The following is a 17184-nucleotide window of genomic DNA, read 5'->3' as shown; positions in this document are numbered from 1 at the left end:
TCTAGAAATGCTGGTTTGGCTCCACCATGCCTCTCTGGGCCCTGCCTTTTAATCAGCAGACTAGGGGTCAGCAGGATGGCTGAGGGGACCCCATTATTTGAGGGGGGCTTGGCGTGCATCCAGGGAGAGGCTCTCGTGCAGTGACTCCCTGGGCCGTGTGCCTGGTTCAAGTATTTGTTAATTTAAAAAAAAAATTCAGGGCACCTGGGTGGCTCAGTGGGTTGAGCCGCTGCCTTCGGCTCAGGTCATGATCTCAGGGTCCTGGGATCGAGTCCCGCATCGGGCTCTCTGCTCAGCAGGGATCCTGCTTCCCTCTCTCTCTCTCTGCCTGCCTCTCTGTCTACTTGTTATCTCTCTCTGTCAAATAAATAAATAAAATCTTTAAAAAAATTAAAAAATAAAAAATAAAATAAAATAAAAAAATAAAAAAAAATTCAGCTTTATTGAAATATAATTCACACTCCATAGAATTTACCCATTTAAAGTGCACAGTTCGGGGTATTGAGTATATTCACAGAGTTGTGCGGTCATCACCATGGTCCGTTTTAACATTTTTATCACCTCAAATGGACACCTCAGACCTGTGAGCAGTCGCTCCCCAGCCTCCTCCGCCCCAGAGCCATGTCCACCACTGATCAGCTTTCTGGCTCTGACTTTGCTTCTTCTGGATCTGGGCTATAAGGGGAGTCCCAGGACATGCGCCCTTCATCATCTGACCTCTATGACTCGCTTTCAAGGTTCACTGTGTTGTTGCACATCTCAGTGCTGTGTTCCTTCTCGTTTTGGAGGCTGCTCTGTGGTATACCGTGGAGGTGTGCTCCATGACCTTCTTCCGTTCCTCTGCTGATGGACGTGTGGGTGGCTTCCACTTTGGGACTAACAGAAATCATGCTGCTGTGAGCATTCATGCATGACCGTTTGCGTGGACGCGATTCCATTTCACTTGTGTATATGCCTAGGCATGGAATTACCCTTCGAGGAGCGGTCAGTCTGTTTTCCGAAGCAGGTGCATCGTTTCACGTTCCCTCTGGCAGTGGAGGGATTAACTCCCATCCTCTTAATGGCAGCATATCTATCTGGCTATCAAGAGATGAAGATAGCATTAACAAATTATGGGAAAACATTCAGAGTGATGAAAATAGTGTGGATTAAGGCATTCCTAATGCCACATCTTGAGATGGAGTCGATGGCTTTGCTTTCGATGCAGCTCTCCTGGGCTTTTGGATGTCCACCAGGCGGGAGGTTGTCCCTTAGTTACTTTTCATCATGGTGCTCTTGACCCATTTCTATCTGCTCCTATCACATGCAGGCAGTTGGGAAGTTTCTGGTTTTGTCCTTCTCCGTGATCTTTGCCCTGGAAGGGAGGTGGAGGCAGAGCCCTGGTGGTGGCTGCCGCCTGAGGGCCTGCAGGTGTGAGTGTGAGTGAAGGTAGGTGTTGGTGGGAGGCTTTAGTGTTGGGTCCGCATCCTGGAGGAGGCACTGCTGTCTGGTTGAATGGTGACCACTTGGTGGTGACAGAGACACTGTGGGGCCCCCTTGTCCTTTTTATGCTGTGTTTTGACTCTGTGTAACATTCTAAAGTAGAAATTTGAAGAGATGCAAGCTTATTATAAGGATATCGATCATCAGAAAGGAAGACTCTCCAAACCCCCCTTTTGGGAAAGCTAAGGGAAGGAGGATGATATTGACAAAAACATGGCCATGTTTATCCTCATGACCTTGGGTCTCAAGTCTGAGATTTCAACCAGATTCCGTTAAGTTTCTAAACCTCAGGTGCTCTGGCTTTTGGATATTCAGGCCAGATTTCCCATAGAAGATGTGCAGGGATTTTATTTCCTGTGAGTTCGTAGGTACTTGCTGAGAAACAATTCCTTGTTGGCACTTTTCAGGGGAAAGACAGTGTTCTTAGGTTGCTCATGGTCCCTGTATTAGCAAGAATATCTCAGTACATGGTATTTTCTCATTAAATATACTTTTAAAAAATGAGATCTTTGCCATCTTTACTTAGTGATCTATTATTTTTTTTCCAGTCTGTTCTCTTTCAGGCCTTCTGCCTCTTTTTCATCCTTCCAGTATTTCCAGTAGAGTTTTCTGCCATTTCTAGAGATTTCCTTGGCAGGGGGGGTGGGGTTGGCATCCGTGGGCAGGGTAGGAGCTCATTATTCCATGTTCTGATTTGTTGTGCTTTGTCTCTGGCATTTCCTTTCACCTGAGTGGTATGTTATCTCCTAGTTCTTGTACCACAACTTTGAGTCAAGCAGGTCTCTTGTGCCTTTGTGGATATTTAGCCTCACTGACTTTTGGTTTCAATCTGGACTCATTCCGATTCTATTTGTTCACTGAATTAAATAAATGCTTTGAGGTTGTGTCTCTTCTTACTTGATACTTGGAAATGAGGGGCCTGCAAAAAATATGGTGCTTACAGCTAGGATCCATAAAACTATTTTGACTCCGGTTTTCAACTCTGAGATGTACACATACTTGGCTCAAATATGCCTTTTTCATTTCACTTAAGAGCAGCCAAGGAATTACTGTCATTCAGTTTAAGGCTGTTCCAAAGCAGCCAGTAAATGCAAAACATTGATTTACAGCTCAGCCTTGGGAGTTGGGTTGTTGATGACCGACGCAGGGTGCTGATGATGTGATCTCAGCAGCATGGAAGGACAGCTGGGGCTCATCCTGTTAGCAAATGATTTGTAAGCAGCTACTGGTGCCAGACATGAGGACTCAGAGGTTTCCGTGAGATGAAACCGAAGTCCTTGCAGATGAGTCCAATATGAGGATAGCAGCACGCCCCCGACCGCAGTGGTATGGTGATTCGGTCCTGCCCTCCTTCCCACCAACCCACATGCAGCCCCAGAGCCTCATCGTGGTGCCCCAGGAAATCAGCACTTCCACTCTGGAGCGGAATGTTCTGCCAGTCCTGGTTCCTCCGCAGGGATGAGACAGATGAGATTAGAGCCTGGTGTGGAGAGGGACAGGAGAGGTTCTGTCCAAGGTGCTGTGGGAAAGAAGGGAGCCTCGGCCAGGCTGGGCATGGTGGGGGAGGCTTGGAAGAGGGGTGACATGGAGGAGTGCAGGATGGACCCCAGGACTGTTCACTGAGTGTGGAACCCAGCGAGGTGGGAGAGGGGACGGGAAACTGGGTCCGCCCAATGTGGCTGGAGTCAGCATGGTGGGAGAAGTAGCCGGGGCCCCTCAGGAAAGCCGTTGCAGGGAAACCACAGTAAGATTATTCTTCATCCTAGAAGTGACCAGGAACAAACAGAATTCGAGGCAACGCATGATCTGGTCAGATGATGTCACTGGTAACAGGAACACAGCCGACAGTGAAGTATTTGAGTCGCTTGCTCGGTACCAAGAGCTGTGCTAAATCCTTTCGGTGCATTCTCTTGCTGTGATCTCACCACCGTTCTGAGGTGTGGGTGTTATCATCCTTATTTTATAGATGATGAAGCTGAGGGCTACGATGTGGAGTAACCAGAGTTGGGTAGGGTTGTTTGCATTGGGAAGCAGAGTGGGTTCAAGTCCATCAATGTCTATGCTGTTCAGACTTGAGCCGTGTCCCCTAAAAGATCCTAGTTGATCCCAGTTTGGGAAACACCAGCCCAAGCAACCAGAATTTCATCTCTGAAAATGTCTTTCAAGTCGAAGTTATTAGTGCCAAGAAAATTTGACTTTAAAACTGGTGGGGAAAAAAAAAATTTAATCATTAAAATTAAAACTCAACATTAAAAAATGTTCCTTGGACTCCCAATTTGAGAATGATTAGATTCCTGCCATGGGACACTGGGGGCAGACGAACTAATTAGGAAGAAGTTGTGGGGGGTCTAGGATGAAAAATGTAGGTTTGGGGGGAAGAAGTGTAGAGCAGATAGATTCTAGGCGATGTTGCTCATCTAATCTAGGACTTGAAAGAAGATGTCGTGGCCAGCAGTGGGCAGGGATCTTAGACTCGAGTTTCAAGCTTGGGGAGCTGGTGATGGTGTCATTCCTAAGAAAGGGGAAAGGGGATAGGCACAGGGTAAGATATGCAGGTCCGTTTTTGGTTTTGAGTGTGGAGGTGTGTGCATAAAGACGCTTTTGAAACACCAAGATAGTTTGGAATTACAGGAATAATGGCGATCTATACAAGAGTTCAAGTTCATGCTGTCAGGGTCTAGGCTTCTGAGTCAGAAGGAAGGGATCAGAAAGGAACACTTAGAATTAGAACAAGGGCCGGGACATTGGGACCAGGAATAAGGAACCTCAGAAGTGAAAGCTGGTGAACCAGTTGTGTCACACGCATGGGGTGAGGAATTGGGGCCCGTGGGCATTTATCCCATCCATGCCTCGCTTTGTGCTCTCTCTCAGCTGAAACTTACCATGCTTAATACAGGTGGATCGGAGAAGCCCTTACTGCTTCTAATAGCTGGTGACTCTTCGGGGGAAGGGGTGCACTATGTCATGTTGTGGCCAGCCCCCCTGACTCCCAGCTCTCAGTGACCATGTATGCCCTTAGGACAAGCCTAGGAGGAAGTGAAAATCTGCCTTGGCCTATCGTTTGGCTGCAGCCTTAGGAGACTGCAGAAAGTCGATGGGCCACAGAAATGTCAAGTCCACTAGATAGTTCCACTGAAATCTCATCAAAAGCCAAATCATACACACCTAGTCTCCCAGGGTGTGGGGGAAATGACAACAGTGCCTCACTTTCAGGTCCCACCTGTCAGATTTAACATCTCAGTTACATGGCACAGGGGGTTAAAATCATCTTTATATCAATGTTCTGCTACTTAAGCCTACCTGCTGAGTTTGCTAGATAACAGACACCCGAATACAGATAAAAGATTGATATTTTCTATTTCAAAGACAAACTGGTTTGTGGGATTAAGCCATTTAAATTGTCATCAGGTTTTCAGGGCCTCTGGGTACAAAACCAAAATAAGGCAAAGGGCTAGAGAGAGAGACAGGGCATTAGTGATGGCTGACGGTGTGTACCAGACACACTGATGATATTCCCTCATTTGATTCCCAGGCAGGGGATGAAACAGTATTGCTCATTGTTTTGAGGATGAAGTCACAGTGGATCAGAGAGGTTAGGAAACCTGCGCAATGGCACACAGCACAGCTAGCACTGAATTCCTTGGGACTGTGGAAAAGCACATGTGTTAGAGTCAGACCTAAAGGGACCCCAGTTCAGAGATAGCCTTTTGAATTCATTTATTTACCCTCTCCAGTTCCCTCATTTGCCATTGGTGTCAGACTGTGAGCTGGATCCCGGGCATACAACAGTGATTTAAATGGCTCGTCCTTCCAAGAGCTTAGCGATCCCCAAGAGATCAGAAACATAAATGGGTAATCTCCACCTGGGTGGCTAGAACAGAGGCAATTCCCTGAGTATGGTGGGCATTAGCCACATGGAAGGGAAGAGCAGATACAAAGGCAAGGCCATGCAGGGCACCTGCTAAGTGGGAAGTGTCTGAGGCAGGGTGCCCTGCAGTGACACTTGGCCTCTGACCTGAAGGAACTGGGGCCCGCAGAAGCAGCTATGGTGGGGGCAGACATTTCTCTTCTTACTCATAAACAGTTCATGTCAAGCATGACACTGCAATTGTTTTTCTAGAGAAGCAGAAGAAATCTCAGTACGAAACCCAATTCAATGAGTCCAACCTCCTAGAAACCCCATGGGAAAGCAATGTTCAGTCCCTTCTAGGAATCATCGCTACCAACACTGTTGTCCTTCAAATGGAGGGTTTCCTTCTGCCTTCCAGTGCACCAGCAACACCCCACCGAGAGTATGGGCGATGACGCACACAGCCCAGTGAGGATGGGAGGTCCCGGCAGGTCTGCCCCTGAGCAGTAGACCTTAACCACGGAGCACAAATCTGTCTGATGATACTGTGGAGTTTACAGGCCAACTGATAGGATTAAGAGTCTGAGAATCTAAAACACCAGGAAGCTAATCTGTGGAAGGTGCATCTGCCCTTCCACAGGGCAGAACCATACCACACAGTGAGCAATGCCAAGAGCAACCAAGTTGCTTGCATGGGCTGCTGCCCGCCCGTGAGTGAGGCCTGGGTGATACACCAGCCCTGACCTCTGCTGGTGGACATCAGAGAAAAAAGTTACCTCTCAGAGCCGGCTGGTGCAGTCGGAAGGAAAGCCTAACACACTCACACACAGTAAAGAGCATGCTGGTTTGTGCTAGTTAAGGAAATGGAGAGGAAACGAAGATCTTAAATTGGAATTTATAAGCAACATTCAGGAATTGTGATTTTTATAGAAGAATGATGTACATCTCACCTTTTAAATGTTAGACTACGTGACTTTTTTATTCATAAAAGAAGTTTTCGGGAAAATCTGACAGAAGTCACACTCATGGCTCCAGCTGTGGTAGGGGGCATCTTGCAAAGCTCTCTTGCGTACATCACAGGACGTTCACGCCCCATAAGCCAGTCTTTCCACCTTGAAGAATTGAGTGTCAAGAAAAAGATCACTTGAGGCAAATATTTTTTTTCAAATATACTAAATTACGATCAATTTATACTATGCATGTAGTATAATCCTATGTTTTATTTTTAAAATGTGTGCACACAGAAACACACACCAGTAACCACGTGACAGATACACACCGGCAACTGTACTCCTGGGCATTCATTCTATCTAAATGAAAACTTAGGTTTGCACAAAAACGTACACACACGTGTTCATAGCCATGCTAAGTATTTAAGGCAAAAGCTGGAAAAAGTGACTCCCAGAAGGTTACATGGAGTATGATCCCATTTATATCATATTCTTGAAATGACAAAATTAGAATGGAGGACAGATTGATGGTTGCCAGAAGTTAGGAAGGGAGTAGGGCTGAGACAGTATTGGGACTGGCTTTAAACAGGCCACATGCTGAGTCCCAGGGCTGATGGAAAGGTTCTGTATCTCAACTCTGTGTCCAGAGCCTCGTTGTGCTATTGTGCCTGGTTTTGTGGGATGTTGTCACTGAGAAAAAGCAGATAAAGGGTATCTGGAATCATTCTGTATGACTGCTCACAAACACATGTGGAGCTGTAATGACCTCAAAACAAAAAGTTTAATTACAAAAAAGTTTAAAAATGCATGCAGAAAATCTGAAAGAAAGTATATCAGAACTCCAATAATGGATCACGAGCTTGTAGATGTTTTGGACCTTCTTTATACTTTTCTATCTTTCCCATTTTCTCAAAGTTCAAAACATTTCTAACCTTAAAAAAAAAAACGAAAAAGCAACAGTCCAATCAAAATCACTATCAGTGAACATATCTGGATACACCGAATTGATTCGATTCACTTTAAAAATGATTATGGTAGAACTACTTTCATAACATCCCAGAAGCCTATATTTGGTTTCCGTGACTGCTCATCGCAGCCACAGGGGAGGAAGCAGAAGCCTTCGCCTCTGTCATGGATCATAGTAGCCATCATGAATTCCTGGGCCAATAAACAAATAAAGATGGAGATTAAATTGAGAGAGGCATCCTCAGAAATGAAGTTGAATCCAGAGAAAATCCAAAGAGGGCCAGCCGGATTTGTGCAAAGGGGTCAAAATAGAAAGTGTACATCAGTTTTTCATCAAATAACGTACAGGCTCAGATGGTCCTAAAAACCATAGAACTAACTCTGCACCCCTTCCTTTTGCTCACTCCCTACTTCATCGATCTGGTCTCTGGGCTCGTGTCGAAGAATTCTGGGCTTATCTGTCTATGCAAAGACAATTGGTGCATTTCCTTTTGGATGTTCTGCATTCTTCCTTGCATGATTCCCCTTCATAGGAATAGATACCTTGTATTCAGCCTTCATTTGTGTCACTCTGACTTTTACCTGCATCATTTTGTTTAGTTTTCATGATGAGTCTGAGTTATTGTTATTAACATTCTTATTTTGCTAGTGGGAGAAAAAAAAATCACAGGCCAGAGCAGGTGTAAGTACCTTGCCCATTTCCCCTAAGCTCTTAGAGGCATAGATCTAGGAGAAATGAATCCTGCCAGATCTGCCTCCAGTCCCCCAAGGCCATGTTTTGGTCATTACTCCTAATCTACCTCTCCTTATACATTGCACCCAATTTGAAACCCAGGACCGTTTATTCCATGCTTCTTGAGTCTGTATGGCGGGCCAAGACTGGCTCTGGGGAGCAAGGTAGGCATGCATTTTGCCCTCGTAGACTTTTCGAACCATGGTTCACAACCCATATTGGGTGTGAAGTTGGTTCAGAGAGTCACAGACAGCGTTTAAAAGAAACAGAGTAGAAAATACCGAGATGCACCAGACATCAGACAAGTATTTTTATGAAACTGTGTGTATGGTAGTTGACAGGATAAAACATTTCTCTCTCTCTCTCTTTTTTTTTTTTTTAAGATTTTATTTATTTATTTGAGAGACAGAGATCACAAATAGGCAGAGAGGCAGGCAGAGAGAGAGAGGGAAGCAGGCTCCCTGCTGAGCAGAGAGCCCGATTCGGGGCTTGATCCCAGAACCCTGAGATCATGACCTGAGCTGAAGGCAGAGACTTAACCCACTGAGCCACCCAGGTGTCCCAGGATAAAACATTTCTAACTGTAGGTTGTGGTCAAATGAGATGAAGGGGACTGACCTGGGGTCCCAGAGTGGGGGACCCAGAGATGGTTTTTAAGCAAGAAAGATAACGGATTAGATAAACAATTATAGGCTGTCCTAGGATCTAAGAAGATGGTACACACAGCAGAATAAGGAAGAAACTGGCATGGCATCCTTCTCCGCACTGATGTCTCCCGGAGAGGGTCACCTTGGGGCTGAGATCTCAAGGAGAAGCGATGCTTGTGGCCCAGACTCGGGACAGCTGCCCTGGGCAGGGTAGGAACAAAGTAGAAAGAACTGGACCATAGTATCTGACCATAATACAGTACAAGTAGAAAATAGTAACACAGATAAAAGCCAACCCAATGCCGAGACACCATCCTCAGCCTCACCACCATCATCCTCTTAACTCACATCAAATAAGGAAGAACAAAAACTAAATTGCAGAATATCATCATGCTGACCTTTGGTTAACCTCTCTTATAATGTTTTTCTTTGTTTCTAAATTTTTAAAATATTTTGTGAAAGGTTTTGTTTATAGGCATTGGCTCGTTCACATCATTTTTTTTTTTTTCCTGGTGTCTACCTAGACCTCTGACTCATTGGTCTTTCTAGACCATGCTGTCTCAACATGGCACTCTTGACATTTGGACTGAATAATTCTGTGATGTGTACCAGCATTTCTGGCCCTTCCCGACCTGATGCCAATAGCACCTTCCTCTTTCCCCTGGTTCCAATGACCAGAAATGTTTACAGACATTGCCCCAGGTCCAGGGAGCAGAGCAGGGGCACTGACCTGAGAACATTCTAGCAGAAATTCTAGGATACAGAGAGAGAAGGTTGCCCAGATTGAGAACACCCTCTGTCCCATCTGTCCATCAGGGGAGGACATGATAGGGTCACTTTCTTTTTCCTTTCTCTCCAATTGGAAAAGTTAGGACTGGGGCTTCTAATGACTTGTAATAAGAGAAATCTTGTGTATGTCTAAAACTGTTTGTTATAGGAACTCTAGCCTACATGTGGTGGGAGTTTCCTTGTGATATAGGTGCTGTCCTTTCCTAAGGTTAAACATAAAAGTGGATTGACAGTGGTTCAGCTATTTTTTATTTAATTAATTGACTTCACACCTTTTGAGCTCATGTAGAAGTGAACCCAGCATTAGACAGGTCTTCCAAGTCATTTTTCCAATACTGTCGATTGGCTTCCTTTGTTCTGCACCCATGCTTAATCCAGTCCGTCTTGTGACCAGTGGCTTGTATTTCTGTAACAGGAGCTGTTTGTTCTGAGGCTGCGTTTTCTCTAAATTGGTTTCCTGTGTATTAATCTTCCATATTTTCCTCCACTCCTTAACCTTACCACCTTTCTCCTAGTATATGCTCCGTTAAAGTAACTCCATTTTTTTTTTTTTTCTGAGTTGGGTTTTACAGAATATATTTTGTTACTGCATTTTGGCAGCTGTTCCCCCAAAAATTCCTGTAAAAAGAATTCCATTCTTTAAACCTAGAGTTTTTCTGCCATGTGGGATTAATTTTGTGTAACTAATATCCTGTTAATTGTTGCACATACCAATGACTTTTGATGCTTTGAGGGATGCTCCTTAATTCTTGAATAAGGTTGTGGGTCTCTGTAATCCTTTGAAATCTTTCTAAATTAAATCAGGTGCTTATCCAACCACTACACATTAACACACTGAATGCAGGGGGCTGGTTCCATCTCTTGCTTCCATAGGGTCTCTGCTTTGATACGACCCTATCAGTGAGGCTGTCCTCGTATCTGGTATAAAGTTAACCCCACTTGGTACTTAATCCCTTTACTCTCATTCATGTCTTCATGAACATTCATCACCATCCGTGCTAGATATTTATCTGTGTATTTGATTGTATTTTCTTCCCCTTATTGGAATGTAAGCTATATTTCCAATGCTTAGACCATGTCAGTAAATATTGGCGTGAATGAATGGATTTCCTTAGTTTATTAGATATGTACTTAGCACCTGCAGTACACCATGCACCATTCTAGAATTTTTACACATATTAACCCATCTCTGAAGGGACGGTTATCCTTGCCTTGCCTTCACAAACACATTTTCTCTACTATTCTACTTTTCTGGAGATGATTGTCTTTTGAGCAGCTCCTGTCCTCTGTCTTGGCATGATGTTTCTGTCTTTTCTGCTCATGGTCTCTTGCTTATGTAACTATTTCCTTCGATCATGATTCTGTCTCCTTGAGGCCATGGGAAGGATTGGTTCCTGTTCTCTGGATTTGCCCACTCCCAAAATGGGCACGTGGCCACGTCTGACACACAGTGCGCTCCTGAAAACCTGAAGTCAAGTGTACGAAGGTGGGGAACTCTGCTGTGTATAGCCATCCCCTTCGGTGCTGTGTGCCCAGCTCTGGACTTCAGTCCACACGTTGTCTTATATTCCCAGCGCATTGAAAAAGACCAGTGTTTACATATGACATAAATATTTGTGTGTGTGTGTGTGTGTGTGTGTGTATAATTTTTTAGTCTCTCAGTGTTGTAGGCCGTGCGTGATTATTTCCAAAAGTCAGAATCAATGTAAATACAGAGGACAATTTTAGTATTCTAAATTATTTCTATCCTCAAATTCTGGAATTCTCCATGTACTCAGGGACATTCAGTAGGAAGAGTTGTTTCCATGTTGGGAAGGACTTGCTGATGATGAGTCTTGGGGGGGCCTGAGCAGGAGACAGTCGGGGTGCCTTATTGTCTTTCCTACAAGAACCTTTTCCTGGGAACCTGGGCAACCATTGCGCCCACTGTGTTGGCTGGAGTTTTGAGCAAGCAGTGTGAGAAGAGTCTCCCAGTGTGTGCTAGCAGCAGGGAGAGGACGCAGGACTCTTCCCTGCACTCCTTGGCCAGCTGGGAGTTTGCGGGGGCCAAACTTCTGCTTCTGCCATCCTCCGCAACCCCTACAGTCACTGCAGATAGAAGACCCAAGTACCAGCCCAGGGGTTAGTGTTTCCAGAAAACCTGCTTGTGGCGTCGGGGTGGCTCAGTCAGTTAGTCAGTCCTGCCCTTGGCTCAGGACGTGGTGTCATGGTCCTGGGATCGGGCCCTGCATCGGGCTCCCTGCTCAGCGGGACATCTGCTTCTCCCTCCTTCTCTGCCTTTCTCCCCTGCGCATGTTCTCTCTCTCTCAAGTGAATATATAACATAAAAAAAGAAAAAACTGCCTGGATTGGCATCATTGGCATGTAGCAAGCTGGGAAAGAACAGAGAGTATTAGCTGCTCACTTCTGGGGTTTTCCAGATTGCCCCAAGACAATTTCAACTCTTGGCCTAAATCTGTTTCTTTAATTTTCTTCCCCGGTGTTTGAGTTAGAATGGAAGGTCAGTGTCTTAAAAGTGCATCCACACTCTTGAATGTTCCAGCACATTGCTTTCCCTCAATACTTGTTTCTTGGCTGTGGTACCCTCCACCCTGCACTCCCAGGCCTGTCCTACCCTTTGGGTCCTTACGTGGCGGGGTTGGCTGCCTCACCAGGAGGCGAGGCCGCCGGGACTGGCGCATCTCCTGGTAGATGTCTGCGCCCAGGGCGCAGCTGGGGAGCATGGCCGGCCTTGAGAAGAGAAGGTCTGCTCTCTGCCCTCGGGTTGAGCAGCTTCCTGAGACTGGTTTTGGCCAACTCTTGTGGTTCATGTGGCAGAAATGCCACTGCTGAAGTTTTATTTTTTCTCTAGAAAAATAAAACATGCCATTTTTCATAACTTCTCAAAACCATTGGATTGGTACTTTGGCTTCCCTTGTGTGTCATTCTCTTTTGCAATAACATACTGTTTGTTGCCATGTAGGCAAGTGGTCGATATTTAAAAACAGAATTCCCCAATCAGGAAGTTCTGCAGATACTGTTCCAGAAAGTCGTCGTGCGTGTGCGCACAAGAGAAGGACGTGTGCGTGTGAAGATTGAACATTTTCCATGTTCTTCAGGTCCTCTCTCTATCTTTATGTTCTTTAGAGATGAACGTTGGAAAAGTGTAAAATGAATAATTATGGAGTAAACTCTGTCATCAAATGATTTTATTATGTACATGAATTTGCATGCAAAGCTGGCCAAAATTTGCTTAACAGGTGGAGCTGACTTAGTATGGTGGATCCTCTACCAAATCAGTAGCGACAAAAAAGCACTGACTAGATTTTAGAAATACATGCAGAGTGAGTGATCAGTCTTAGCCGCATCTGAGTTCGTCATGTTCATGCTAACACACGTATGTGGTCCTCATCAGTGGTCTTTGGAATGTTAACGAAGACAGGTGTCAAGCAAGCAAACTGATGTTATTTTAAATCCAAGAAGGGATTTAAGGATATTTTTAACATATTCCTGTGACGATGTGTTCCAGCCTTTGAACAGAGGCATATGTGAACAACTAGGACTCTGTGGTGAATGGACGAGCTTTATGACGAAGCTTTGAAATATATTGTATGATTCCGTGTGAGACATGACACAACGAAGCCAAACTACTTTCTTAAAGTTTGGTTAGCCAGTTTCTAAACTGTTACCGATTTATAGCAATTGGAGAAATACGTGGGGAAGTGAACCGCAAATTTATGATTTCTGCGATTCCCAAGGGATGGCTAATGCTTGAACTCATGTCTTTGAGGAGTATTTAATTGCAGTTGTCAAATAATCGCTTCCTTTGAAAGTAGGTAAGTGGCACAGAGAAAATGAAGACGTTCTCTGCAGTAACACTCCTTATTGGCCAGTTCAGGATATTTTGTTGCTGAAATTGTGCTGAGATTGTACTTTAAAGTGGGAAATGTCTGGGGACACTGTCCACTGCTGATTGCTAAACAACTGAATTCATTCTGCCCATCAGGTGTTCACGTACAAGCAGAGCACAATTACGCACCAGAAGGTGACCGCTATGCACCCCATGAATGAGGAAGGCGTGGATGACATGGCCACTTTGACGGAGCTCCACGGGGGATCCATCATGCATAACTTATACCAACGATATAAGAGAAATCAAATATATGTAAGTTCCACTTGAATTCTCTATAAAAATCCCTCAAGTCTGAGTGAATGTTAATTTTTGTTTTCAAAGGGTATTTCCTGCCTTTTGAGAGCCTGTCCAGTTCACCTAAGTAAACCTGTGTTTTCGGGAGTTTTGCCAAATTAGAAACGTGGCCCAATAAATCATGTTCACATGGTTATTGCCTTGATTTTATTAGAGGGGAATACTTTCATTGAAGGGCGATTTTACCTCTTATGGTGAGTGCATTCTGTTTTTGTTAAGTGTTCTGTTCTACAAAGAATTCACCAGAAAGGTTGTCTTCCTCAGTTCAGGGAGGGGGAAGGGTGGGGGAGGGTGGGGAATGTGGATTTGCAAGTAATAGTAACTTGAGGTCCAGCTTTTGTCTCCTTTTCTTGATTTTTCTCCTTTTATGGATGTTCACATTTTTTTCTGGCTCTGAAGCCCCTCCAGGGGAATATTTGGATTCATGGAACCCATCTTTCTTATTTATAGGATTGCTATTTCGAAGGGATACATGGCCATAAAAAGCAGGCATGCACATTTTTCTCTCAACTTTTGTGAAATAGGACTATATCTGTATTACAAGAGTAATATTTAGATATCATTTCAAAAAAATCATTTCTATAATACGTAATTACTTTTTGATATTAAAGTACATATATTAGTTTATCTGTCAAGATTGGCCTAGAGATTTTCTTTTTCATCCATCTGTTCCTAAGTCCTTATAGTAACGGTCCCAAGTGCTTACAAATGTTTTTTTCTTGTCAAGTTCAAATTTATAGGTGTTTTTTTTTTTTTTTACTACATTGGGAACTAATGAAATACTGCATGTTGACTAACATAATTAAGAAAAATACCCAAAATTAAAATGAAAGTTAAAAAAACTATTTTAATATTTTAAAAACCTCTTGTTCTTTTCAGTAATTTTTCTTCTTCAACAATTACACTTAATTTTGCCTATACCTTGCTGATTTTGATGAATGACGTCAGCCTTTACAGCAAGCTATTAGGTGCTAACAGAAACTCAAGGCCTGCTTAGTATTCTTGTTTCTCTGATTTATTTACCCTTAGACTGGAGAGGAGAGCTGGGAAATGAGGAGGAATGAGTTACTTGCGGGTTTAATGCCTAATTTTCCTCTGCTTCTTATGTTGCAAAAGTGTCATTTTTGCCAGATTGACCTAATGTTTGCCGCATGTTCTTAAGCAACCCGATGGAGAGAAATGCAGTGGGATTCTAGCTCTCTGACCGGCTTAGCCTGCTCACACTAAGTCTCTAGATTACGGTACTTTCCATAGGTTCTTCAGGAAAGGTAACATTCACACGTGTTTACGAAGACGTGGCTTTCTCTTCTGTGTTGTGCACATGCTGGGAGAACTCTGCTCAGTTCCAAGGTCAGAAATCTCCAGGGTTACGGTGGCCTCCCGCCTTCCCCGGGAGGAGCCCCTACCTGCGCCCAGGTTGCCGTACCTGGGTACTGAGTGTGATTTGACGCTGCCGCCAAACTGTTTACCTAGAAATTTCCTTGCTTGGTTTGTCAAGGACGGACTTTGTCTTTGCTTTTTCAATTTATTTATTTATTTTTTAAAGATTTTATTTACTTAATAAATAAAGTGGAAGGAGGGAAACAAACCAGGGGGAGAAGCAGAGGCAGAGAGAGAGGGGGAAACAGACTCTCCCCTGAGCAGAGAGCCCGATGCAGGGCTTGATCCCAGGACCCTAAGATCGTGACCTGAGCTAAAGGAAGACGCCCAACTGACAGCCACCCAGGCGCCCCCGACCTTGTCTTCCTTGAGCCAAGGACATTCCCAGGCACCTGGTAGTTGTGTGAGAAATGTTTGTAAAACACACACCATACGTATCAGAAATAACATCCTAGTAGATGATGAAATGTGAAGCTAGATTTACGATTTCTTCGTGGGTATGTGTGTCTCATAGGTGCATATTTCAGAACTCACCCTCTTCTATCTTTAGGGGCAAGTTCTTATTCTACATTTAATAATCAGGGGGAAGTCAATCCTTCAGAAGGGAGAATCATTAAACCATTGGCCACACTAATCCAAAAGAAGAGAGAGAAAACCCAAATTAATAAAATTATGAATGAAAAGAGAGAGGTCACAACTAACACCAAGGAAGTAGAAGCAATCATCGGAAGTTATTATCAACAGTTATATGCCAATAAGCTAAGAAACCTAGATCAAACGGATGCATTCCTGGAAAACTATAAACTCCCAAAATTGAACCAGGAAGAGATTGACAACCTGAATAGACCGATATCTAGTAACGAGATTGAAGCAGTGATCAAAAACTTCCCAAAAAACAAGAGCCCAGGACCTGACGGATTCCCTGGGGAATTCTACCAAACTTTCAAAGAAGAAATAACACCTATTCTCCTGAAGCTGTTTCAAAAAATTGAAGCAGAAGGAAGACTTCCAGACTCTTTCTATGAAGCCAGCATTACCCTGATCCCCAAGCCAGGCAAAGACCCTACCAAAAAGGAGAATTTCAGACCAATATCACTGATGAATATGGATGCTAAGATTCTCAACAAGATCCTAGCAAACAGGATCCAACAGCACATTAAAAAGATTATCCACCATGACCAAGTGGGATTCATTCCTGGGCTACAAGGATGGTTCAACATTCACAAATCAATCAGTGTGATAGAACAAATTAATAAGAGAAGAGAGAAGAACCACATGGTCCTCTCAATTGATGCAGAAAAAGCATTTGACAAAATCCAGAATCCGTTCCTGATTAAAATGCTTCAAAGTATAGGGATAGAGGGAACATTCCTGAACTTCATCAAATCTATCTATGAAAAACCCACAGCAAATATCATCCTCAATGGGAAAAAGCTTACAGCCTTCCCGTTGAGATCAGGAACACGACAAGGATGCCCACTCTCACCACTCTTGTTCAACATAGTATTAGAAGTCCTAGCAACAGCAATCAGACAACAAAGAGAAATAAAAGGTATCCAAATTGGCAATGAAGAAGTCAAACTCTCTCTCTTCGCAGATGACATGATTCTTTATATGGAAAACCCAAAAGATTCCACCCGCAAACTACTAGAACTCATACAGCAATTCAGCAACGTGGCAGGATACAAAGTCAATGTACAGAAATCAGTGGCTTTCTTATACACTAACAATGAAAATACAGAAAGGGAAATTAGAGAATCGATTCCATTTACTATAGCACCAAGAACCATAAGATACCTGGGAATAAACCTAACCAAAGAGGTAAAGGATCTGTATTTGAGAAACTACAGAACACTCATGAAAGAAATTGAAGAAGACACAAAAGATGGAAGACCATTCCATGCTCTTGGATCAGAAGAATAAACATTGTTAAAATGTCTATACTGCCTAGAGCAATCTATACTTTTAATGCCATTCCGATCAAAATTCCACCGGTATTTTTCAAAGAGCTGGAGCAAATAATCCAAAAATTTGTATGGAATCAGAAGAGACCCCGAATCGCTAAGGAAATGTTGAAAAACAAAAATAAAACTGGGGGCATCACGTTACCTGATTTCAAGCTTTACTACAAAGCTGTGATCACCAAGACAGCATGGTGCTGGCGTAAAAACAGACACATAGAGCAGTGGAACAGAGTAGAG

The 17184-nt window shown here is 43.7% G+C and overlaps 1 protein-coding gene across 1 annotated transcript in view; it reads left to right on the top strand.

Annotated features, from left to right (window-relative positions):
* MYO10 (myosin X) overlaps positions 1 to 17184 on the top strand; it is a 218148-nt gene that overhangs the window by 76266 nt on the left and 124698 nt on the right. Inside the window, exon 3 of the mRNA XM_047731876.1 lies at positions 13403 to 13561. Coding sequence (XP_047587832.1) covers positions 13403 to 13561 — 159 coding nt within the window. The remainder of the gene's footprint in view (positions 1 to 13402; positions 13562 to 17184) is intronic.

This window comes from Lutra lutra, chromosome 5 (assembly GCF_902655055.1).
Source record: "Lutra lutra chromosome 5, mLutLut1.2, whole genome shotgun sequence".
In the NCBI taxonomy this organism is placed as follows: domain Eukaryota; kingdom Metazoa; phylum Chordata; class Mammalia; order Carnivora; family Mustelidae; genus Lutra; species Lutra lutra.
Note: the sequence above shows the minus strand (reverse complement) of the source record. Positions and strands in the feature narration are given on the sequence as shown.